Here is a 27793-nt window from a genome sequence, read left to right as displayed (position 1 = left end):
TTTTTTTTTTTTTTTCGTTTTAATATAAATCACATCAAGTACTGAATTAAGACAGTTTTTCAGACTATGATCAAAAATACTGAAATATCTTTTATGGATGCATTATTTCTGCAAGAAATAAATGTATCTTCTCCATAGAGAATTTCCATGAAAACATTTTCTGTATCTGGGAATAACAAGGTTTGTTTTTCCCTCAGCCAACTGCATTCAAAAACAAAGTGTCTATCTCTAAATTGTAACAGGTTGCTGGCAGTAAAAGCTGTAGTTAAGGTCTAAAAAAACCGAAAGCAACCTTCCCGAACCACAGACTTTCCTCCATGATTGCATGCTATGTTCTGATACCGCTAAGGCTGTGAAGCAGTTATCTAGGGCTAGATTTTTCCTGGCATCATTTTTACGACAGCAAGGAGAGGACTAATTTTCTTGGGTTTTTTTTTGTTTGTTTGTTTGTCTTTGCTTGTTTTTGTTTGTCTTTTGTTTTTTAAATTAAAGGAGAAAAATGATCCATGAAATTTGAACCAAAAACGCTAAAACATGGAAAACATTGTACATTTTTGGAAGTTTTTTTTAAGGTCAGTTATGTAACAATGGTGTTCCCTTAAATTCATAAACCAAGAGACCTGATATCCACTATAGCATTACACGGCATTATGCACAGGGAAGTTAATGGAGAATTCTTGAAATATTTTTGTAAAATAATGTTTGGAACCTGATTCTACTGAAACAGTAGAGGTGACAGAAGTCTCACTTACTGGAATTTGCAGAGTAAGATTAAAAATTAAACTGCAAATTAAATACTTAGCCAATACTTCCTCCTTATTCTCAGGCAACAGCAATGACTTCCCAACACACTGAAACCAAGCTTGGATGACTTTTCATCAGTTTTCAAAAGCAACAGGTCAAAAAAAAAGCTTTTCTTATTCTTGTTCCTTTCTCTAATAATATGCTCCAAATCAGAGGATATTAAAAAAAAGCTTACAGTCTTTCTGTGATACAGACTACAGGATCTCTGATGCTGTTTAAGCAAGTTTGATTTTCTAAACTACATTTTAAGACAGGAACTTCAATCTCTTACTGTATGAGATAGATATAAATAGGGCAACAGTATATTTTTCTATTACACAGTACCAAAGCTGAAGATTAAGAAAAGCAATATATATAGGAAAAGTCTGAATAAGATAGCTCTTACAATAGAAGAACTCTGATGCTAATATGGCATTCAAACTAGAGTGCTATATTTTCTTGGGAAGGCCTCTTAAGCAAGATGGAATGGCACACTTGTACAGCATAATTCTTGCTTGTTTCTTTGCTTGTTTGGAACTGGTTTGGGGGTGACTGTACAGCACACAATTGCAGCAGGCTGGAATAGCTGTTTGTTCTGGTGATTTTGGTAAGGCCTCGGGTTTAGTTCACATTCCAGATTCCCAAACACTTCCTCATTGTGCTCTAAGATGCATGTTCCCTCAACTTAAAACAATTTGTTAATAAACTTTAACGTACTTTACAAGATACCATTACTGCTAAGGAATTTTTACGTAGTTCTTCAAAAAGAGAATCTACTCTATCATTAAATGTACCTAGATGGTCAAGGAATAATATATAAAGACATTTCCAACTACCTCAGAAGTAATGGGCAGAAATTTTAGATGTGTTTTAACCTCAGAATCTCCTCTAACCTCCAGCACAGGAGATCAGCCTGCAGTACTCTGGAGCTCCACAGATCTCTAATCCACAGATTGTTCTAATGTTGCCCAGATATAGAGGATCCATAAAGATGGTTTACACTTTGCTGAAAGGCAATTTACTTCCTTTCAAGAACTCTGAGCAAAGTCAAGTGCGGGATCCAAAAGAATACTGTATGTAAGGTGTTCTCAGACAGTTTCTGCAGGCTTCTAAAACATGATTCATTATGCATTCAATTATTTATTTATGAGCTGAACCTGTTCCTCAACAGAACAGAAATGTTCATGAAAGAGCTAGGAAGATCCACTCATCTGTGAACAGTGGGCTAAATACAGAAGTGCCTGGAATGTTTGCTGCTGAAGTCTACAGGTGCAGAGCTTGAGCCACTAAGAGTAAGGAATAATTCTGTCAAATATAGCCATATATGTTCAATTTTGTACATGGCCATGTGAATATTCATGGGAAAACCTTATTCTATTTTAAAAGGTGGCATAGGTTACCAAAGAACATTTGCTACTACTTTCACTAGGGAATACCAAACAGCTACATGATGTACCATCACCACAGAATTCTACCTCACACCTAAATAACATCTTCAGAAACTCAAAGGGCTCTTTTTGCTGATAGCCCTTGATCCCTTTTTATTACAACCGTTGCCCATCTGTCACCTCTTATGATAATTTAACATACTGTTACACTAACTTTTACTCCGCTTTTTCTTATGACACTAGATATCACGTAGGGGTGAATAAGTTTTTACCTCCTTCTAGAACTACTGTTGCTTATGCATTTGTTTTTCAGAAGTGTCCCAGCTACAGTGTGCATATACATAGGTAAGGAATATGGGGAGTTTGCTAAATATTCTAGTATCCTGAAGGGAATTACATAGTTTACATGAGTTCTTACACTCAGCCCTCCATTTCTTCTGATTCCCATCACATCTCTGTTCTCCAGAAACTCTTGATTAACTTTCCAAATTATCTTCCTCATTAGCTTTATAGGTTTAAAGACAAACATCAGACCCATCTTCTTGTTGCTTTTTTGGGGGGTTAAGCCAGCTCTTTCAAGTTACCCAGCTCTAATTTTCTTTAACTAAATATGTATTTACTTCTTTTCAGGTGCTGCTAGCAAAGGCATTTGGAATGTGTTTCACAGAATTAAAAGGGACAGGGAGATAATCAGGAAGAGGGAAAAATTCCTGTGGGTTTTATGAGGTTTCAGTCATATGGGATTTGATTGTTTCTTTTTATCTATGTAATTTAATTGTTCAGAGTATTATACCTTGAAGCTGTTTTGTGAATCTTTAAGAATGAAAAAGATTTACATTGTTGGTGCTGTGTCTAATTAAAAGTGATTACAGTAATTTCCCTGGAGTGAACTAGTACTGCATACTGTTTCAAGGTCTTAACCAACAGAAAAAAACAGAAAGACGGAATGGCACTTCTTTTCCCCACAAAAGGTTATCAGTAAGAGTTCCTTATGACCTACTTTTAACTAACATGGTGATTTTAGCCACAAATAACATAAGCTTGTGTAACTTACCAGGCTATTGAATCCCATAGCAGCTAGAGCTTGCTTCAATATTGCTAATTTCTCTCTGTTTTGAGGGTTGGCTGTTAACATTGCCTCTTCCAGTACAGTCTGGCTTAGATACCTGCACAGAGGAAAAAGAACATACATAGTATTTTTACAAGGCTGGTGCACAATCAAACTTTTGTGGTTAAAAGCCAACTTTGTCCTTCTAACCATGGTTTATTATGGATTTTTCTCAGCCTTTGGAAGGACTGATACCAGTGACAGAATGCTCCTTATATTTTTCCTTAAACTTTAGCTTAAGGCTCCCCCCTGCCAACTTTAGCCCTACATGTAAGCTAAAACTTCAGATTTAATTTATACCAAAAATGACAGTTTTGCCATTCTTTCACTACCAGAGATTCCCCTTCAGAAGTAAGATTTGAGAAGATCCTCTGATAACTCTGACTGCTTTATATTCCCCTCCTGATGGTTAGGGAGAAGATCATCACTTATCTGCCTGATCCCATGATGATCATTCTCTCTTTTAGCAGCTGAATGGGTGACAGGTATACTCAGCATCTCTTAGAAAAAAGTAGTAACTAAATACAGAGAGTAGTAAGTGTACAGCCCTTAAGCTCTACTTCTTTGCACACTGTGAAGCAAAAAGAAATTTCACAGACCTTCCCAAAAATAATTAGAAGAGAGACACCTAGTGCAGCAGCTAACTCAGGAAAGGAAAAACAGAACCAACATAAAGAGTAGTGACAAAACAGAATAATCAAAAACTATAATACAGCAGACTACTGAAGAGCAGCAATCTAACCTTTACAGGAATGTATTCTGACCTTCTTGAAATTCTATGGGCCAGATTTTTAAAAGTATTCAGGTATCTTCACATAGCTAAAATACCTAAGAATGAGGTGTCTGAATATCTTATGGGATCTGATTTTTATTTACATCATGCTGAGAATGTAAAAATATTTCTTCTTTTGTCATTATCATTAAATTATCATTATTAAAATACACATTTATCGTACAATCTACAGTCTTTACAAAGGGCACTTACATCAACAAAAGAATTCCCAACACCTAAATCAAAACATCATCATCACACCACCAACAAAGGTGGACAATTTACCAACACTCCACCCCGCATCTCTTCACCACAAACAACAAAAATTCCCCACAATTATTCTGCTCTCTAATAATGCTCAGTCCATGCTGTCAGATAAAGATGGGAAACAATGCTAGTTTAATTTCTGGCAATTCTTGTTCACAATCCTATTCTAATTGCACCATAGAGGAGACACTTTCAAAATAAAATTCCTATTACCACAAAAAATCTAGCAATGCTCTAGTAAGGGTGATAGCTCTTGTAAAGGTGGCCTTTTACGTGAATGCATGTAGTTTTTCGAAACACATGGAAGAACGGTTTATTGTTTGCACTTTTCTAACTGATAATGTCCTTTATGAGGTATATGCAATGCAATGCAGAGTGCATTTTTAGTGAATTGATACCAGAATTACCAATGTGGATTTCCCTTGTAGTGATAATGGCATAAGTTACCCCAGCAGGTGGGCAGAGGAAGAATGATGAGGAAAAAACTGTGTGCCTGGGAACATAAGCACTTTTTGCACACACAAGAGAACTCAGCAGGTATCTCAAGTACAAACAAGCCTCACATCAGTGGCTAAAGCCAGTGAATTAACACAACCTTTGAGAACACGGGTCTGTGAGCATCACTGCCAGAGCTCCGCACCATTTCCTTGAGGTTACTAAAAACATTAATTTTATCCAGATCAGGAAGATACAAGGATAGCACAGCTGTCAAATTAGCTAGAGCAGATGATGCAAAGTATATGCCAGCTTTATGTTTTGTTTTGGTTTGTTTTTTTTCTGGGGTTTTTTACATTGCCTGTAGGTTTCAAAAGGAGGCTAGAATACATCTGATACTGAATCTGGCATAGAACCTACTGATATAAAGGTTAATCCAGCAGAAAATTTTCCACTGTTCTGAACTGCTGTGTGAGATTATACCAGTTTAGTGTTGTGCATCGTGTGTTGGTGGCATTTTTATCCATAATTAGGAGATTTACAGCAGCAGCTACTCTGCTGTCACAACATCCTATTGTTGAATAGTTGGAGGAGTTGGAAGCTTATGGCCATTTCTGCAAAAAAGTGTCCTCACTGATTTTCTCCATAAATAACTCTTTGTCTCTCCCTTTATGTACTGAGCAGAGGATACTCTTTCCTGTCCTGTGAAGAGAATATTGCATGCTTCTCTTATTTAAGCAACCCCATTTAAGCTGGTTAAAACCCAGCACTTTTTAGCATAGTTAAAGTTTTAGTGGGTGTCGTTGTAGCAAAAAGGTGTTCACACACTACCAAGACATACCAAAGCAGGCCATGGAACAGCAATGTCCCAGAATGCTCACTCCCTTGGAGGAAAGACCTGAGCTGTGATATGAACCAACACACGTCAGTTCTTGCCTTCAGCACAAGCACTTGCTGATACAGCAGGGGGCAAACTGGGTCCTTGCCAAACCAGGTGCCTGTGGCTCCAACCACCCGTCCATAAACTGCAGCATCTGCTGATACATGCCTGTTGGAAGAGAATCTGACTTTCCCCGTATAAATCTTCTGAAGTTTTAATCAGCAGATGTGCTGGTGCCCTTGGAAATGGCTGCAGTTGGACGTTTTCTAAGGTGCGCTTCAATTTAGAATCAGTTTCCCCTGTCTAAAGGCAATTAAATTCTTTTATAACATGTCATAAGGCCCACTCATTTTCCAAACTATTTAGGGACTAATGAAATATGAAAATTGCTTTGAAGATATGCACTTTCAACTGTTATATGTTTATAATACAAAGTATATGCATATTAAGGATGGATTAATTGTATAGAGTACTTGGAACTGTTGATAGATATCATACAACTCCCCCAAAATGCAGAAAATATATAGTATATAGTGTAGTAGAGTGGGGATATAATATATACTAGCTGTACAAGGAATCATATTTCTCTAATTGTTAAGTTCATTCTACCTCAAAAACATAGTGACATTTAGATAGAAATACAAATGATTTTTTTTGCTTGTAAAACAGTTGCCTGGCATCTCCTTCTTTCCACCTTAAAGGCCCTGAGGATGAAAAGGGTTTGACACACCCTTTGTATTAATATTACTACTATCACTTATTTATGCTTAAAAAACAAAGTCCAGAACAAATTTTAAGTTGTTACCTCTTCTACAAAAACAAGGAAAGGGGAGAGAGATGTGTCACAGTGCAAAAGTCCTAATAATAATGAAACATTCTTTCACTGCAGATATATCATTATTCCATAAAATGTAAACTTTTATTTTTTCAATATCTGTAGCTTTCCTCATATTTATAGTGCTTTTTTGTCTTTTGACATTCAAATGGCCTAGATAGAATTGCATTGCTAGTGATGAAGAGGCATTAAACTGCTTAAAATTTCCACTGTGAACCTATTATGGAGCTTCTAGTTATTATTTTCACTTAGATTTTTGTTATTGCAAACTGTAGTGTTATAGTCATCACATTTAAGAAAACCTGTGCCGTTGCTAGTGTGTAATGCTCCTATTTGTTTCCAATGAGGTAGTCTGTGTTAAAAATGCAAACCAGACCTGGTGACTCCTGAATTCCTTGTTGCTGAAAATTTTAGTAAAAGGGGTACTACTGCTATACAAGCCAGAGATGATGTTCCCCAATATCTAATGCATGCAGACTGTGCACCAATGGTGGACTTACTTATCATAGTTTTATTAGCCTTACTTGCATATCTCTGTGTGCAAATTAATTCTGCAAATGCACATTAATATTAGCTTACTGAAGCTTTAGAAAAAGATTCTCAGATTTTGGCTGAAGTCGAACCTTTTAGTTGAAGGTAGCTGCTCAGACAAATGATATTTATATCTCTGGTAAAAGTGATGAACCAATGTATGCAGTTCTAATAATTAACTCCTTTCTACTGACTGTTGAACCATTTGTTTAAATGCTGCCATGTCAACATTTGCATCAGACTAGTACTCTCAACAGACAGTTTATCAGCCTACAAAACATTTTTAAGGATGTGTGATCAGTGACCATTTATTTCAAAAAAGAAGAAAGTTACTGATCCACAAACTGTTGTGTTTTTTTTAAGAAGATAAATTGATTAATAATTGTAGTATAGTCACTTTCAGTAAAACACAATGCTGCATTAGAAAGACACGTTTTGTCTCTCTGTAAAAGACTTTCTGATTTTTCTTCTAATAGTTCTAATTTGCAGCATTGTAGCAATCTCATCTATTCTAGTCTATCAAAGAAAAAAAAAAAAAAAGGCTAGAAGAAAAAATATCTATGGTTGTAATTTTCCAGTATGTTGCTTATCATAATACACAGTTTTTCATCCATCACTTGAATGATTTCATAGATCAAATTTTCAGGTAGGGGTGTGACTGGTGTGTCCAAGAATTTTAAAATAAGTACTTACTATGACATTAAATTCTGTATCTATTAACTACTCATATAAGTCAACAATTACATGTTTACCATATCATTCTTATTATAATTATTATACATCATTGTAACTTGTATTATTCAAATTATACCTGCAGTAAAGTTTGTAATTTGGTACATAGATCTCAAATATAAAGATGAAATACATAGGAACAAATGTCAGCTTACCTGAACAATACTGAGCTTTTGTAACATATGCATATTTCAAAATTTCTTACATAACCCTACTGGTTATTGTTTGCTTAGATGATTGAGCAAATAAGAAGGAGCTGAAACTAAAGAGAAAGTTTTGACTATCAGTTTGCTGCTCTGCCAAAAGCTCAGCAAAACAATATTTGATTTGGATTGCATTTAAGTTCATTTAATTTCTTTTGAACTGTCACCCAATAGCATTTATTATCAAATGAAGTAATCTGCCTCACTGAACATAAACAAAACATGTAATTTCATTTCCTTACAAGAAAAGCAAAGGAAATAAAAAGTAAGACTCATAAAATTATTACAAAAGGTGAGTCTTTTTATTCTGTCTTTCCTGTTAGAACTGTTATGTTTTTACAAAATCTGTGAAGAGAGAAAAATAAACAACTTCCAAATTTTATAATTAGGGGATTTAATTGAAAAGAGGAGTACCCCTTTTCTGGTTACTGTCTCATAGTCAGTGTGACCCAGAGAAAAGATCTGGAGCTTCCCAATTCCAAAGTGAGTTCAAAGCATCCAGCGCATGAGGGGATACTGAACCTTCATGTTTCACATCCCGGGTAAGTAAGTGCTTCAGCTTCCCTGTTCTGCCTCCTACCAAGGCAGAAAAGCTTAGTACAGTCCAATCAGGAACATTTACCTTCTTTCGGTGGGAAGCTCAAAACCACTACAGGCTTTAAAAAATAAGTTTTCTTGATATTTTGAAGCATAGTCAAAGCAAAGCCAGAAAAAAATCACCTTTTGGTCCTGGATTTACTCCCCAATCTTGAAAAGCTGGTTCACATTCTGATCAGAATTCAATATATCTATAAACTTCCTGGCTACAGTCATCAAAGTCTACAGACTGTGGTTATCAGTGTTTCAAGGGAGATCTGAACTGCTGATGTATGTCAAATAGGGAACTTTTCTGATCTCTAGCAAATAAAGGTTGACAAATAAATGATATTTTGCAGCAATCAACTCTTTAGACAACTGGAGTCATAAAGTACTTCAAGCTGTATTGTTTACAGTGGTGAAGTGAGAAAAGAAGACCTTGGTACACAACGCTGACCGCAGAGATCCCAAGGATTGCCACAGGGACTTGCAGTAGCAAGCCTTCCTAAGGACTTTTATGAAATTTGATATTTCATTAACAGAGTAAAGAAGAAATTATCAAAACACTATCCCAACACCTAACCACTTTGAATTTGTAAAGTCTGACACTTGAAATGTTCAAGAATTCTATAAGAATAGCCACTTTATGCCATGTACCTATATATATTATTGCTGTTTATCATACAGAACTGTCTGGTTCATTACAGTGGTTCAACTCATATTTGACAATGAAGCTGTCTGAAAGAGATTAGTAGGTTGCGTCCACTTCATCACCAATTCCCTTTTGTCAGGACAGTTAAAGTTGGGTTCCAATTAGAGAAGAAGAGAAAGCATGGTTTTGCCAGATGGACACTTCTTTTCAGAGGGCTTTCCTGAAGTAAATACATTCTGTCATGAATAATTATGAGAAATCTTGGCAGGATTATATCATTAAGTGATTCTAAGTCCCTATAAAAATTTAAGATAAAGCCCTATGATGAAAGAAAAGGGATTTTTTTTTTTTTTTTAAGTTAGCATCTAGCTGCCTGCTAACTCCCTTCCTGATAGAGAATGAGTGCTGACACAACTGTATTTTGCTGTAAAACTTTCTGGACTATAGCAGGCTTGATATAAGGGAAAGTTAATACAAAACTAATTGTTAGTCTTGAAACTTTATTACAAATGATAACTCAGTGCAATAAATGTTGCTTGTGGTAATAAGGATTTCAACAATTACAGTTAACCTCTTCAGTAAAAAAGCTCTGGTTGTAGGCAAAAAGCTTCATTTTCTATTTGCTTATAGTCAGAACAATTTACCCATTTGAGGTCTGAGAGTATTCTAAAGCTTCTGATCTCTGCTCAGACTAGAAACAGAGGAAGTATTTTTAATATAAAAAGAAAAACACAGAAAAAAGGGGCTGAATACGGTTATTTATGCTATTTTATTGGCCAGAGAAAGTGTCAGGGACCAGATGAGAGAACATTTTGTCAAGGAATTAAGCCAAACATGATTATTATAGAGATACAATTTAACTCAATTGTAAAATAAGACAAAGGGGTAACTAAATGTACAAATTCAAGACAGGTAAAGCCAACTAGGCAGCGGATCATCAGAAAACCATTTATCATAAACTAAATGAGAATGAAATATGCTTTGATATTGCAAAAAATCAATCAATATATGCAACACACTTATTTACATATGCCAATAAGAGAGGCATAAAATACTTAGCATGGTAAAGCTTCAACTGGAATATTACGTGAAACTTTGGGCATGCCATTTCAAGGAAAACAGGATCAGTCAGAGAAAATCCAGAAGCAAGCAATAGAAAAATGTATCAGAAAAATGACTTGGAGCAAAAGACTTCATTAAATGTAGCCTACAGAAGACTGAGAAAGATACGGCAAAAAGAAGTCCTACAGTCCGCCAGTCTTTTGGGCCCAAAACCATGGTCATGGACATACCACTGCTTTACAAAGCTGACCTGAGGGACAAAGAATAGCATGGTAGAGCATGAAACATATCTTAGAGAAATGAGCCAATTTCAAGGACATGCAAAATATGAAGGTACCATACTAGAACTAAGACATTAAGGTAATTTCCAACACTCACCTCTGGATTTTGATACTGCATTTCTATCAAATTTGCATAGGACATCAAATTGGGGGAACAGCCATTATGCTGGAGGGTAGGGCTGCCCTTTACAGGCTGAAGCAATGGGCCAACAGGAACTTCATGAAATTCAGCAAAGACAACTGCAAAGTCCTGCAGTTGGGAAGGAATAAATTCTCTCAGTGATACAGGCTGATGAGCTGGGGAGCAGCTCTAGGGAAAAGGTTCTGGGGGCCCCGAAGGCAGTTTGCTGGGCCCAAGCTGGCAATAAGCTCAGACAGCAGAAATGGCCAGTAGTATCCGGGGCTGCATCACCAGAAGCATTGCCAGGAGCCTAGGAGCTGTTCCCCCCTGCCCAGCACTCACTGTTAGACCACATCTACATATTTCAGGCACCTTTATGTGCACGCGCGCGCACACACACACACACACACACACACACACACACAGAGGACATTGCTAAAGCGGGGTGAGCTCAGTGGAGGGCCACCTCAATGGTTGGGGCTGGAGGCATGATGTGGGAAGCTTGTTGAGTGAGCAAGGCTTGCTCAGCCCAGGAAAGGCAAGGTTCCAAAGACACAGACATCCTTGGAGGTTTTCAAGACTTGACTGAACAAAGCTCTGAACAACCTGATCTGATCTCACAGCTGGCCCTGCTTGGAGCAGGTGGTGCACTAGGAACCTCCTAAGTCCCTGCCAAAATGAATTATCCCTATGATCCCATGAAACACATTAAACTTATTTCTCAGACATGCTGGGATTTTTTTGAACCTCATATCAAACCAGTAATTTTGGCCCCAAAAGAGTGGAAGACCAAAAAAAGGTGGGTCTTGAATTGTTGGTTACACTACTTTGACCTTTGAACAGTCCCTAAAAGACATAACTTGAACATGGCTCTTACAGCCACTAAGATATCTGAGGACAAATAAGTTTTATTTAGAAATGTACAGTATTTAAAATTTGAAGAGATGACAGTGTAGAATCAGAACATTCTTAAATATGAGAGCCTTAACAAAGGATGAGTCAAAATAGGAAGAGAATATTTGTGCCCTGTAACTCTTCTGTTTAGGTCAGCAACCCTTTTCACTAGTTTATCTAGTAGTTAAAATAACACTGCATTATTATTTCCTGAGGAGGAAAATGTCTTCTCACCTTGGGCATAAATATTTGGACAACAACTTCTATTTTTTTTTTTTTTTTTTTTTAAAAAAAAAAATAGAAAACTTCAATTTTAAAGAAATTAACTTCCAATGTTAAGAAAAACTGATACAAACAATTTATCATCAGGAAATTTCCAGACACTTTGATGCCCCTCTATGAACTAAAAATCAAAGAAAACCTCTTTTATGATTTTTTTCTTTTTTAATATCTTCAAAATATCTGGAGAAATTGCATTATTGGTAAGTCAGAAGACTTCTATCGATTGTTTTAGGGAGAGCTAGGGCACAGGCCCAAACTCCTGAAATTTAGGAAGACATCCCATGCAAGATGTATCAAAATATTTGTCAGGATACCTGCTGTGACCACCACCAACATCTCCAAGCTAATTCAGCTCAGCTTGATTTTTTATCTAAACAATAAATGCTTTGTACCTTCCACATGAAATTATTAATTCATAAGTCTAGCAGATTGACTGAAAAACAATCATTTCTTGAACAAAATACCTTCAGGGAACAAAAGGGGTTTTTTTCTACAGTGTTTCCAGGTAAATGTACACCAAATAAATTCAATTTTACTTTATTTAGATCTTAGTTCTTATGTTGTATGAAGTGGGAAAAAAGATAGGGCTGAAAGTCACTAGAGAAACTGCTTATTCCAAATATCATCCTGAGGCAGAAAATCACAAGTTTAAAGATTTAGAAATGATAGAATCATATTCCTGGCAAGAACTGGGGACATGAATATGAATGCAGCTAAAACAGTCCTGGTATTAGCTTATGAATCAGTTAAGTTTTCTCTTCTGTTTAGTTGTTGCAACAGATTTTCCAAGAACTTGTCTGTTTGTACAGTAGATCCTGTCTTGATACAAAGAGTTGGACCAGATCTCTGGAGGTCCTTTTCAAACCAAGGGCAAAGGAAAATAGCAATTTTCTCTGTTTATGTTCCTTTAGTTGGTGAAAGAAAGAAAGAAAAAAATGCATGAAAAGAACTGAATGTGATAATCTGTTCTTTTCTGAAATACCAGGGTAACTGGTCCCTGTGAGGAATTACTTTTATGGTGTGCTTTTTTATTCTGATACACTTGCCCATGTGTCATTTCTCTGCTACTAGTAGGATTTCTCTTAGGTAACCCCTAAAGAAACAGAATAGTATCAACTCCTATTCTAGAACAATTGACCACACTATTAGTACATTTATTTTGCTAAAAGAAGTTCAAGATCAGTGAGTAAAGAATTCACATGGAAGGAGCAAAGAATAAATATTTAACCTAAACAAATAACTAAATACAGGACTCTGTATCAATAATTGTTTATGCAATACAAGCCACTGCAGATCATGCTATTAACCAGAAATTCTGGGTTTTTCTACAAATCCTTTATTTCTTTTATAAAAATAATGTACAAATAAAAGTCCTAATATTTATTTATACAAACCAGAACTTTTTTGTTCTCACTTAAAGAACAAAAAATACATACTCTTTTTTAACTATCATATCGTATTTATGTGGAGACCTGCCATAAAGTAATTCTCCAAAACAATTATGTGCTGTCCAGTAAAAGAAATTCAGAACAGAGAAATGAAATCAGGCTGTTTCGAAACATCATCTTCCTCCTAGATAGGATTTTCTGCATACCTTCCCCTCACACAGAGGTATCCAAGTTCTTTGTAATTGTGGTGACAGGCAGGAAATAGAACTGACTTGTCACTTGCTTTGCATGAGCTGGTTGATGAGTCAGCTTTAGAGGCAACTGGTAGGAAATACTGTGTTTATATCCCCAAGAGAGCATGTCACTTAGACTGAATGGATTCAGATATGTCTATTGAAAGCATTCACACAGTTCTAGTCCTGTAAAGGCTTTTATTACAGGTTGACCTTAATTAAAATGTGTCATTGAAAAATGCACACAAGTATCTTCTTAGTGCTAGCTTCTGTGAAATGTTGCATCAATTGTTCTAAAACCAAACACAAACCATGTACGTCATGACATCATATTTAATGATTTCAGGCCACTGGAACAACAAGAAAAAGACTTTCTTTTTTCTTGCCAGGTTTACATTACTGTGAAATAGAATAATGATTTATTCCTCCGCTGTATATTGTCCCAATTCAGCAAAATATTTATGTGCAACTAACTTCAAATCCATGCTTCATCCCACTGATTTCAGTTGAACCTTAGTATCACAATAAATGTTAATATGAAGCACAATTTGAAGTTATTAGTTGACACCCTACATTGCGCTTTGATTCACTATGAAAGAAAGAAAGGTAGAGGAGGTGTTTAAGTGAGACAGCAGGAGGTGAGCAGTACTAGAGACTTAGACTTCAAGCTGCCCTAAGCATTGCCTACATAATTTCTAGGCACATCACTTTATCATAAATTTACTTCTACAAAATGCAATGCAACATTACACAAGGATTCCTGAACTATACGTATACAACCTAGGTGTAGTACAGAAAGCACAATAAGTGCGGCTAATTACCTCAAATGGAACACTGTCCCAACATAGCTATGGTACTTTTTGCTCACCATCACCTGAGGTGTCTCTGCTACACTCCACAATGAGCCACACAGACTTATCTTTTGTCTCCACCTCTCTTTACACGAACTCTAAAAGAAAGCCAGTTTTAATTGGACTTTTCTTATCCCAAAATCTTCATTAATTAATGCTTTGTTGCTAGAAAATTCTCTAGAGCCAATGTCACAGGAGGATGAAACAGTATTTCATAATCAGGTTCCAGCTCTAACACAATCAATATGCATGTTGTGGGTGTCATTTAATGTGACATTGTATTAACAAGCATGGATTAACAAGCTAAATCCCTTCCTTCCCCTTATTAGTGCTGCCCAACGAACCATGTACCTGCACAATCATGTGAAAAGTGTGTGGCTTTTGCCTTTGTAGTCCCCATCCCTCCTTCCCATCCAGCTCAGTGTAGTAACCCTGGTTCAACTGTGACGAACAATGGTCATCACAGAAAAATTCAACATTACCAGATCAGTTCTTTTTTACTTTAAACTAAGGCGAAATTACACTATCATCTCAGATGCATGTTAGTTCCAGACAAAATAAAGCCATTTATAAACCCATTTTCTTACAACTAGGTCAGTTTACTGCCCTCACACTAAATATTTGTGATGTTTTTCTCTGAAATACACCAAATTTTTCTGAAAGGTTAGCTATTCCTGTTAAATCTCAAGACTTAATTCAGGTACAACTAAACATCAAACTGTTTGCTGAACAAAACATCGGACTGTGTTGCCAGGCTGAGAATGAGTGACTTCATAGCTTTACATAAGTTTTAAAAAATGTTTTCAAAACTTCTGGGATGAAGTTTATTAAATGTGTAAACCCAAGACATTACCTTTCAAAGATAAATTCCACTCATCTCTACTATATTTACAAAGTCACAAAATAAGAAATTACAACAAACGTTTTTATTTCTTTAGATCTCTCACTTGAATATAAGAGGACAATGTATTTTGCTTAGTGAGGAAAAGCTGCCTTGTACTTAGCATTGTTTGATATGTAAACAGGAACAAGATAAAGACAAAGCAAAACAGTTGACATCAATGAAATATACGACATTTACAGAACATGATAATGAATAGCTTCTGGCTTTTTCCTCTGAGGGAAAAGGGGCATATTTTACCACCTTTTTTTCCCTTTGTCTCCAGCTTTTAAACCTATTCCAATCTGAACAAATTTTACATCCTTAGAACGATGTTATGCAGTAGCACTGAAGTGGAATTACTGCTAACCATTTAAGTGCACAGATATCTTCTCATGACTAGTGCAATAAAGCACCAAAACTGGCATTTCAAAAATAGGAATAATGTTGTTAATGTCAAGAGGTAAAATATTAGCATAATATTAATAAATTAAACACTGCAGACAGATTTGGTGATAGCCAGAATACAGCCATTATTTTTATTTTTCTAAACTAAGAAAATAATATGTTAAGAAATGTATTTTGTAAACTGGTTTCAGCACAGAAAGCTTATATTAGTCTGTGTGTTGTTCAGTAAATAGTTTTGCCTTGACATTTTCATAAGACAAAGTTTCAAGTAATTCTGTAAATGTACCTGTACTATGAAGTACATAAGTTTTTTACAGACAGTGAATATACTCAAATGGAAAATGAAGAAATACAGCTTGGTCTTTATTCTCAAAATACCAAATGTCTTTAGGCTATTCTCAGGTACACCTTTTTTAAAATTTATTTTAAATTATATTGATATTGCTGTGAAATATGCTTAAATCAGAGATTCAAGCCTTCTGTTCCTAAAATTACATAAAAAATGTAAATCTAGGGTAATTCCATTAAATAAAAAAATGAATTCACAACAGGAGCGACTCAAAATATTATTTTTCATACTGGAGGTGACATTAGAAGAAAGCATAAAGGTGGTATACCTTGCAGCACTGTTTCTCAGGCTCATTCAGTATTTTACAGGACAGAATCACTCAGGAGATCATAATTCTGTGAACTACCATTTTACAAGCATAATTTTGAAGTTGAAAATACATTGAATAAGGAGCATAATGATGATGACAGTAATAAAAATGTAGCGAACATTGAGTATTGCTGAACATGTGAAGAAAGTAAGTCAGTCTGCATGCAAGTGCAAACTGGTCCAATCCATGTCCTGAAATGTTTCAGAAATTGTATTTGAACTTTGCTCCTACAACCAAGAGTAATTTTGTATTCCTGTCTTCAGACTTACTTTGGCACTAGTTGCCAGGTAGATGTCATTAAGTTTATGAGCCTCAAGGCACTTCTCCAACAGCGTCTGCTAGTTTAAAAATGCTGATTCATTAAATAAAGCTTACTGGGTTAAGAGCCACAGTATCAGATCTAAACTTTCAAAAGTGCTTTGGGTACCTGCTTATAGCTTTCATCGGTATCCATTTAAAAGGTTGATAATATACTTCAAAACAATTTCATATAACCACTGGTTGTACTTCATGGATTTGATTTACAAGAAGCCCTCTTCTTCCTGTATATGCAGGTATGGCCATGTGTATTCAGGTATGTATACTAACCAAGTAATTCTGAACTGTAAGACCTCTTAACAGCCCTTTAACCTGGCTAAAAAAAAATAAGGCCCCCCAAGTCACTACCCACTCTAGTGACTTTTGAAATACTGGGAAATACACATTATTTACACAAGAATGAGACATCTTTAAGAAGGATTAAAATAATTAATTAATAACAATTATTTACCTATCATGGGTTAGGAAAGTCTCACACAACACATGAATATGAGTTGGTGTGGTACCTAACTCTACCTACTTATTCTACCAAGCAAGAATATTCTTCTTTCTACTTTAAATGGAGTAAATATGTATTAATTTATGTATGTAATCTACTTAGCAGTCAACCATCCACAATCATTAGTGGCCATTCCCTTAATGTAAGCAGAGGGTCCTGCTTTTCACACAGCCATCAAGTTACACAATGGTGAACACGGGGTTCAGTTATGGAGAATTCATGGCTGCTCTCCCACGGTCAGCAAGACCAGACTTGTCTCCCCCTGCCTCGGGACCCATTTCTGTTGCATGTGCATGTCAGGATGGCCAAAAATGGGAACAGGATGCATGTGCTGGATGAATGTGTTTCTCTGACATCTTCTCAGTCCTCCCAGTAAAATCATGACAGATGACAAAGGAACTACTGACATTAAACCTCCCATGGTGTCTTCCATTGCCTCTCATAAGGCAGAAAGTATGAAAGACCAATAAACTGTATGTTCAGCAAACTTGAAGTAAACTTTACAGGTTGTACATTGAGAACTTGAATGAAGGGCTGCATCTGAGCAGGTAATTTATGTGCTGAAGTTACACTGACTTTATACACTCTATAAAAGCAACTGGCCTTCCTAAATCAAGAGACTGCGGATTTACTTCAGTATTTTCATGGTTTGTGCATCCAAATAGGACAAAGAGACTCCCTGTTGAGTCTTATTGCTAGAATCCACACTGTGTTTACACATAGGGATTTGCAGTTTGTGCAATTCAGTTCTATAGGCAAGCTAGGTTTATATCCAAATATATTATGTATAAAATAAAAAAGAAAATGAAAAAATAAAATAAAATAAAATAATATAAACTAAAATAATAAAATAAAATAAAATAAAATAAAATAAAATAAAATAAAATAAAATAAAATAAAATAAAATAAAATAATAGCAGAATAAATTATACCTCTGAGTAGCCCTTTTTTTTTTTTCTTCACTAAAATATATGGGAGACTGGAATGGAAAGAGATTGGAGAAGATTATAATTACATGTTTAACAGGCTCCAGAATAAACTACAGAACCATATAATTTGATAAGATGTTCCCATTTGTTCCAGTTTTGTCTTAAAGACCAACCTAACACCATAACAGACTCACTGAAGTTAGGTCTGTCATAGCACATATTTTATTAGATGCTGTTCCACTCCTTTTAATTGCTACCTGATTGAGGAGTCCTATTTAAACAGGAGATTAGGTCTGGAAATATGGCAAATACACCTAATGGAGATGAAAATATAGTGGGAAAGCAATCACTGAGAGCATGACGGAAACAGGGAAAGGACTGCACGTACAAGAAGGTGCAGATGTATCCCTGATAGGGAATGTGATTTCTCTAGCTGCACCCGAAATCACAGACATGATTTACACAGAAGCAAACACAAAGAAATACTCAGAAATATTAGGATTAAAAATGTACCATCTCTAGCTGTAGGCGTTTTAACCCATCTGAATTTGAGACAGGAAAATGATAGAAAACAGATCCTAAATGAACAATTATTTCAATAGAAAAACATATCAAAGAAGGGCCATATAGACTTTCTCAGTGTTTTATTCATTAGTGGAAAAATTTTATGACATAGGACAGTCTCCAATTGTTTTCAAACTAATTATTCTACTAAATAATTTTCTTATTTAATAGTATAATTTTCATTATTCATGTTTACTGTGAAAGGACATAGATTTATTTTTTTTTACAACTGATTAGCACTGATCTTAGTCTTTGTAATCATCTTGGGTGAACAAAACAGATCATGAAACTGGCGTCAATGTACCAATGTAAAAATAAACACTGCAATTACTGAGTAAGTTTAATACTAAGCTGCAACACTAGCTTGGTAAACTGATTTCTACCCATTTAACGATTTGGTTATGTTAAAATTTCATAAAGATTAAAGCAGAAATTAGAAGGTACAAGCATTTGTCATAAACCATAAATTACACTTCTCTGTAATTATGGCTACAAAGGCAGTTTGTTTTCAACTGGTATTTCTACATTGTTTGAGTGCCCTTTTCCATCATTTCAGTCATCAGAAAATTTCTACTAAGTTTTTTATTTCAGAGGACTTTCTTTATTTGCATAGTTCTTTATGGTAACTGGATTTGTTCTAATAGTTTTTCTCACTCATATTACTACTATTCAAGAAATGTTGAAACTTCAGCTCAGATATGCAGAGGCCTTATTAACACAAACAGGTCACAAACCAAAATCATAGAATCATTTACTTTGCAAAAGACATTTAAGATCAACAAGTCCAAAACGGTGAGAGGAAGCACAGAAACTCATACACATTTCTTCCTTGAAACACTCTGAACTACTCCCATTCATCTCTCCCCAGTGTGACTCCTTGTCTGATCCAGAGTGCTGTTTCACAGATCCGATAAAAATACAGCTTTCCATGGTTAGATAGGCTAATATATGTGTGAAAATCATTAAGCATCCCCCAAACCCCAGTACTATTTTACATCTGTTGGCTACCAATCAAAGGTGACTTGAAACTATTAAAACTATATTTGAAACTACTTTTGTTTACTTTTGATATTACCCACTGGGTACATCGAGTTTCACATCATTTATGTTGTGGTGTACTAAACTTCAGCAATAAAACTTTGTGCCATGATTCCAAGAGATGTTTTATAAACTAACTGGAGATAGACAAGACCTATATGTAGAATAAAGAAGTTCCAAAGATCATCTGGGTGATGGGTGATTCAGTACAAGATATTCCTACACCGTTCTGTCCTGCATTATATTGCATAAAATAATTTTAGAAGCCAGAATGAGGGGGCTGCCATTTTTAGGAGCTATATAAAACTGAGATTGCAACATCTTCTGATCATTAAGTACTAAATTAACATATTCAGAAGATTTTGATTGGTTGCTTGTAGACTTTAGACAAAACTCAGTTTGAGTAGCTATATTTTAACTACCAAAAAAATCTGTGTGCAAATCCAACAATAATCAAAGGAAATTGTGAATTATACTAACATGTCACGATCAGGTATAAGCTCGGTGTGGAGTTCATTTTGAATTATGATTTCTGAAAGAACTATGGGAAGAAAACTATGCTACACTTTGGGCTGACTTTGCCTGACTTTCCTAGAGTTGGCTACAGTAACTGTAAAGTTACTCCAGTGCAGTGAAAAATTCAAACCAGCTCAGGGAGCTTAGCGAAGATAGTAAGTTCAAACAACGGTGAGAGGTATTGTCTCTCTCAGATCTAAAATTAAATTGATACAAGCTGGGTTCAATGACTGGGTCTTCCATATGCCAATAACAATTTCTTAAATGACCCATTTCTGACTGGAAATTCATCTACAGTAATTGTATCAGGATGATTCTAAGAGTGACTTTTGAAATATAAATTGCAGAACTATATTATCGCTCTAGATTTATGCAATGTAATAGCTAAGTGGTTTCAGGAGCTGAATCCACTGAATCTCCCCCCACATATGAGATGATTAGCATCCTAGTAAAGTGCAGAGACATATTTTGTACTTAAAACTAAAAGCCAAATGATCCCTCCTACCATTTTTATAAGTGAGTAATCACATCTACTTTTAAGCTAGGGTTTCTACTGCAATTTCATCCCTTGGAGCTACATCCATTTTCAGTCTGACGTGAAATACTGGTGGGCTGCCTAAACAGTCAGCACTTAATTTCTTCAACAGAGGACCAAATTTAACCTCAATATATATATAACTTTCACGGATCTCTGGATATTTCTTTTTTCTAACAGAAGGTTGAATTTGGCCCAGAAACTTTAAGGTGTGAGATACTCATCAACAGAATTCACAACAAATTGGAAAGTCATCTGGTTCATGTTATATTTATTTTTGCATTTTCTTTTTCCTTTCCAAACAATTTATTCCAAACAATGTTTTATTGTATGTTTAATTTTCTGTTAAAACTAAGATTATGTTCTGTCTTCAGTAGACTCTATAGATCCCATTGCTCTTAATTACCAAGTTTGTTTCCTTCTCTTGGATTAAACAGATTTAATCTTTTCCTGTCTCCTATTCTTCTTTATCTTTCATGCCACAGACAGATTATTCTCCTCTTATTTTCTGAATGTGTGTCTATATCATATTTACCCCAAAAGAGACAAGAAAGACAAAGCCTCTCTCAATCAAAGACACAGCAAACGGTAACATGGCAAGTCAAAAGAAGTAGCTGCAAGTTTGTGGATTAAAACTAAACATGCAGAAGTAAACTGACTAGAGCTATAAAAAGGCAAAAGTCAAAGTGATTTTTCTAAGGTCTGATGTTATTTTTTCTCTTCCAAACTGCTCACTGGCACCGAGAGAATGTAAAATACCAAAGATTACCAGATATGAGAGTTTCTTTAGGACAATATAGAAATAGGAGGAGGAGTGCCTTGGCTCTACTGTACCACTCTAAGCACACAATTTATTCCTGAAAAAATGTCTCAATTGTTCATTTAAACATAGTTAGTTCTACATGTTCGGCTTGTTAGAATTATGATGGAGAGAAAAGCAGTTGTTGAAAAGAGAGGTAATTGTAATGAATGATTTCTTTACCTCTGAGAGTTTTCCAGTGGAGTGCTGTGCATCCTCTGCCACTATTCAATCAATATGTATGAAGAAGAATATTACAATGAAGAGGGGATTGTTAACATCAAATGAAAGAGAATACCCAGAGGAATATGAGTTTCAAATTTACACTCTTGAACAAAGCAGAATTTCTATAGCATTTATTCTGAAAGACAGACAAATAACAAGTCCACTTGGGACTTAAGACAAAGACACTAAACTAAGTCTCAGACTTATTTTACTACCTTTACTTTGTTAAATAAAAACTATTCTTGGATTTCATGTAAATTAATGATTATTAAACATCATTTAGGCTAGATTTTCTTAAAGGATACTTTGGGAATAAAGCAATAATGTCAAAAGCAGCTAATGTTGAATCTGGAATAAATAAATTAAACATCAAAATTCATAGCTAAGGTGCCTCTGCTTTCAAGTAGAAAAATACTGTTTTGGATATCTTGACATCTAATCAGAATGCAGGTGTGTAGGTGTGTATGTAACTAACCCTGAATTCAGGATGAACCACTCAAAACAACTGCATAGCCAGATACTCAAAACAAATATTGTGAAATAAAGTTAATAGCATAGAGGTATACTTTATGCATGAGGTGCAGGTATCTGCAAATAGAAATAACCACTTAGTTTGCAAAATAAAGCAGATAGCACAAATGAATATTTCAGGTTTTGTTTTGAAAACCTAAGATGTGATCCTGATTATATCTTCTGTAATTGCAATGTTAACCTCCTAGTAATGTATCTTGTAGGTGCACTGTGATGATCTTAGGAAGGAAGTTTTAGTCTACATGGGCCCGTCATCACATCTGCCCTGTTAAAAAACACTGGAAGATTTCTTATCTTCTGTACACTAATAGGCTTCTTAGCATTCCATCTGGTTTTCATTAAAATATGAGAGTCTAAGCCTAAAATATGAGAGACTAAGTCTAAAAGCTTGGCTGAATAGAAGTACATGAATAAGAAAAATGAGAGTAATTAGACCACAGATAAAACTTTAAAAAACAATATTAGATGCAAAAAACCCCCAAATTAGTTACACTTTTTTGTATTTTTCAATCTCAGATATATCTGAAAATATGTATTGTAAAACGTAACATTAGAATTAAATAAAATTAGTTCTGGTTGATCTGTATCACTTTAAAACATGAAGATGTATCTTAATATAACATATATTTTCTGGTGTCCATCCTCAACAAAACTGAGTTAGTCATGATTATCCAGCATAACAAATCACACACATCAGCCATTTACTGGTGTTGCCTCTCAACTTTTCCTTCTTTGAAGTGTAAGGAACAACGTGAAGATCATGCTCCAAGAGATTAATGGAGCCTGAATATCAAAGAAAGAATAGGACAAGAAAAAGAGAGCTAAGAAAAAAAAAATCCTTTTGGTTCAATTCCTGTTTATTTCTGGAGAGGAAAAAGAATAAAAAAAGTTGAACGATCCCAGGGATCCTATTTACTTAGAAAACCTGCACAAGTAAGGAAAATTGAAGAAGGTAAGAGTACTGGGGTAAAGACTGTTACCAGTTGAAAATAAAAGGGAAGTGGAGGCTGAAGTTATAAGAGGGCAGGGAAAAACATATTAAAGAGAACAATGTGAAAGTGCGTTTTGCTGGAATACATATATTTAATACATGCAGTAAAGAAGGTTCAATCTCAAAAAAAAAAAAAATCTGTGAAAAAATCAAGACATCATAAATACAGGGTAAACAGAAAAAGAATAAATGGCATGCTGTGAAAGTAAACAAAGCAAAACAAAAGCAAAAGACAACAGAGAAAATGTAGACAATTCTTTTGATGTTGAAATTATTACAAGTTACATAGATATAAAACTCACTGAAGCAAGTTTAAACCTGTGCCAGAATCTCAGGCAAATATATCTGCTTCTCCTCTCTCCATTACCTTCCTAATAACTAGTTGGTGTAGTTTAGCTGTCAGATCTCACTGAAATCTAAGTAAATGGAATTGCATCATTTAATTCGGAATCTACAGTCCTTAAAATAGTATTCTGGTTGTGAATCAGATTTTCACAGTAGTGTTGTATGAAAACAGTTACGGAGCAAACATTCACAGTTAAAGCTTTTCACTAGACAGCTGAAATATAAGTAAATCAGGAAGATGTAAAGTGATGGAAGTGTATAATTTTTATGGGTTTTGCTACCATGTAATTTAAAAAAAAACCAAAACAACAATTTCCACTTTTACTTAGGGCTTCACCTATCTATATTCACTTATTGTACTGAAAAAAATTCCAGCAAAATTAACTGAGTTAACTCTCAGTTTTTTTAAACCTGCGTTTGAAATTGCATCTGCACTTTACCTTTTTATTTAGAAAGTTTGCCCAGCACCCAGCATGCTTGAAAAGTCTTTATACCCCCGTGGTCCTTTGCTGTCTAGGCATGCTAATATACATAGCTTGAACTACCTGTATCTCTGCATTGTTTTATAAGTTATAATGTATTCAAAATGCAAGCTTTTTGGAGAAAAGGAATGTGCTGCATGTAATCATGCTAGGACAGGAAAACCTTCACAGTAACAAAAAAGTACAGATTTACTTGTTCAACCAGAATTTGAATGTTTGCTTCCAATTTAAGAGACCTTTGGAAGAGAAGAGAGAACATGGAAGAAGCAGAGAAATGGAAAAAAAAAAAAAAGTAGATATAGATTGGGTATGTCTATATATGTGCATGCATACACAAATTCAAAGTATATTATGTTGAAACACTCGAGATATAAGAGAGAAAATACATGTTGCCTTTGAACCCATAAGAAATATTTTTAGAAATTCTAATGACTCCAGAAAATGTATCATAAAATCTTATTTCACAGTAATCTCAGCTTCACCTCTAAACCTCTCAGCTGTTATGCAAATTGTTTACAAGCAGGAGAAAAAAAACCCCTTGTTATATTATATTAGATATGAAATTGAATTTAGCTTGGATACCCAAAGACAAATAACTTCTTCTCAGAGTGCACCATAGTTACTTTTGGCAAACCAAAACTTGCTAGAATAACTCCAGTATAATAATTTGAAAATTAACTTTCTACTCAGCATTCATCACAGAAGATGTTGGAGGAGGATAATAGAAAGATGATATATTTCAGGTATTGCCTTCTAAAATCACCCAGACATAGTTGTCCAGTCTCTAAAATTCCTTATCCTATGTCAAGTGCATTTCTAATTTTTGAAGGTCTTGGTTTGTGTCTTAGTAGGGTGGTCAATGCTAACTACAGGAAAATGAGTACAATGAAGTAGAAATGAGCAATAAGTTATCTGTATGATTTAATACAAGGTAAAAAATAGGCTGGGAAAGGAAAAAATCTGGGAGACTGATTCAGGTTTTTCCTCTTCTTCACTCACATAATTATTAAGAAATTAAATGCCAAAAGATCCATGGCAAAAAAATCTTAAGAGTAACAGACAAACTACAGATCATTAGCTTAATAGTGGCCACAAGAGGTGTCATCAATTGGAAGTATTAATTAAGTGCAAGTTTACAGGAAATATGCTAAAGAAAATACACATATTGAAGAAAATATACATATGCAAAGGAGAGCAATTAATAGAGAATTTTGAAGATTTAGCTGCTTATTTATAATGTGGGGGAAAATTAGATATTCCTTAACTCTCATTAAAAACTGATGAAGGATCTTTTATGTTTGTGCAGGTGCCTTGAATGTCCTCTGCCTATCTTATGGGTTTAGCTGCCAGGGCTGTGCAAGAAGCCTTTGTTGGGACCCCTCTTGGTTCAGGAGCAGCTTTTGAGCTCAGGTGTTGGGCCTTGGTGCTGCCTTAGCTGCCTGTGACTGGCCATGGGCCCCCCTGACGTGGTCCAGCATCCCAACCTTGCCTCAGCCCGTCCCCATCCCCATGGCCCTTCCCAGCCCTCCAGGGCTGTGTCTGACCCCAGAGACCATGCCTGGACCTGCTGGATGCTGCAGAACCCTGCCAGGACGGTGAGGGCCCTGCACACCTCCCCACCCCAGCCTCCATCTCCTGCCTCCCATCTCCCCTGCTGCACAGGACAGCACCTGCTCCAGCTTCTCTATGGTCATTACACAGAATTGCCTAAATCCTGGAAAAGGTACTGGAAACTCACAACTCAAAGGAGCTTTAGCAAAACTGTTGCTAGTTCAAAAGTCTCATCCAGTGTAATTTGCACAGAAGAATTAGAAAGGAGTTTCAGCCAAGAAGAACAAGAAGGACTTGACCCTCACAACCATTCAGCTGCAGGGATGGTAAGCCTAACATCTCTTATCACAGATTTTGTCTCCTCCTGCATCCACACCTCCCACAATGGAAAAGTGAAACACATGAAGCCCGGAGTCTGATCTTTACCTTCCTCCTAAATTTAAATACAATGAATACCACTTTCATGATTGCCTGGAGCTTTATTCTGTCAGCAGGATTTAAAACAAAAAAAATCAGACCTCAACAATGAAGTTCATGGAGCCTCAACACTAGACTTTATTGGAGTGAGACTGAGAGAATTTTCGTACAACTAATGTGCTGAGTTTCAGCACACAAAGTCTAATGGCAGTTTGATAAAGTGATGTAACTTGGCACTTCATATAGAAACTATTATTCCATCAGGACTAGCACCCATGGGAAAAATCTGATGTAACCCTTGCAGATCTAGTTATTTCATTCAATTTTGTAAGACAAGTCTAACACTCATTTGGATTTTCCTCTAGTCATCAGACACAGATATCAGCAACAGGTAATTTGTGAAAGAAAGGTATCCGAACGGTACTGTGTGACCACCTCTGTGAATTTTTATGGACACAGCTGAGATTTATGGGGGTACTGAAAGTATAAATCAAAGTGACTATCTGTAAGGAAAAAAGTGATCTATCAGGCTTGAATACAAGGAAAGAGCATGGAACATCAGAGGACTGGAACATCCCTAAAACATCTATTTTTCCAGTTATGTGGGACTAATTAAAAAAACCCAACTTTTCTCTATGAATTTACCTTGTATTGTTAGACTGTCACAGGCACATCTATAGACAAATGGCAGCTATAGAAAACTGTTAGTTTCAAGATTGATATTTCTTTCTGTTGCATTTAAAAATAATATTAATTAATTTATAATTTAATTTTAATTAATTTTAAAATAATATAAATTAAAATAATTTAAAATAATCACACAATTGGAAAGAAACATGGCATCCAAAGATAAAAGGAAGGAAAAGAAAGAGAGAGGGCATGGAAGCATGCAATGCCTTCCTGGCATCATATCTATAGCAGTCAGAAACAAAGAGGCTGCTTCCTAAGTATGTTGAATTGGGGAAAGTTGTGGTAACTGGCCACTCACAGTCTCGAAAATTTTCATCTTGAGCTCTTGTGTGTGAGGGAAAGGAAGAGTGGGGATCAATATGGACAATACTAGAATAATTACCATTTTCCATTGTATTAGTGCTTGTTAGAAAAGATGATGACTGAAAACACACAAAAAATCAGACATAAGGCTTTGCACTTAATGACACCAAAAATTCTTTTCTATACCATTCACTTTCCTGCACCGTAATTTTTAAGCCCTTTCTGAAGACCAACCTTAGAATTTAGTGGTGAATGATTTCCTCAGTGATCAAGCAAAGAGGTTCTGATCTTTCATGAGAAATTCAATCACTTCATTAAAATGACTATTTTATACATGAAATTAATGGAAAGTTTTCTTATTGACAGTGAAGAGGGCACCTGCACAGAAAATCTGTAAAAGAAGATATATCAGTTCTGTGATCTACAGATATTGTCACAGAAGGGTTTCACTGCTTTCTAAGGGGTGGCAGAAACAACACAGAGAGAGCACACACTGCAGTGCACATCATTGTTCTGTGGGAGGAAGGAAAGTTTTACACATCTGGGAACAGTGATCTGACAATGCAAACATGAAATGCACTCCCTGATCACAGTCCAGCTTCTGCACGAATGTGCATATTAACATTTTCCCCAGACTGAAGTTGTTTAGTTTTACACACAGATCTTATGTAATGGTGGTATATTTCAGCCTATAAATGTTGGGTGATAGAGATCTCACATAATGAGAGGACTAAAAATCCACCCTCAGAATCACTTTGCAATACTGAGAACGTTGTATTGGTTTACCTACACTACCAAAAGCCATAATGGTACAATCACTTAGGAGAACTAGCAACCTC

At 35.6% G+C, this 27793-nt stretch overlaps 1 protein-coding gene across 1 annotated transcript in view; it reads right to left on the bottom strand.

Annotated features, from left to right (window-relative positions):
• Positions 1 to 27793, bottom strand: part of MYO16 (myosin XVI) — a 313979-nt gene that overhangs the window by 123082 nt on the left and 163104 nt on the right. The window contains exons 17-18 of the mRNA XM_026845772.1: positions 3226 to 3337; positions 1076 to 1133 (exon numbers count right to left, since the gene is read on the bottom strand). Coding sequence (XP_026701573.1) covers positions 1076 to 1133; positions 3226 to 3337 — 170 coding nt within the window. The remainder of the gene's footprint in view (positions 1 to 1075; positions 1134 to 3225; positions 3338 to 27793) is intronic.

Source organism: Athene cunicularia (assembly GCF_003259725.1).
Source record: "Athene cunicularia isolate RWA chromosome 1 unlocalized genomic scaffold, athCun1 chr1_part1, whole genome shotgun sequence".
NCBI lineage: Eukaryota > Metazoa > Chordata > Aves > Strigiformes > Strigidae > Athene > Athene cunicularia.
This window is presented reverse-complemented; position numbering and strand designations above follow the sequence as displayed.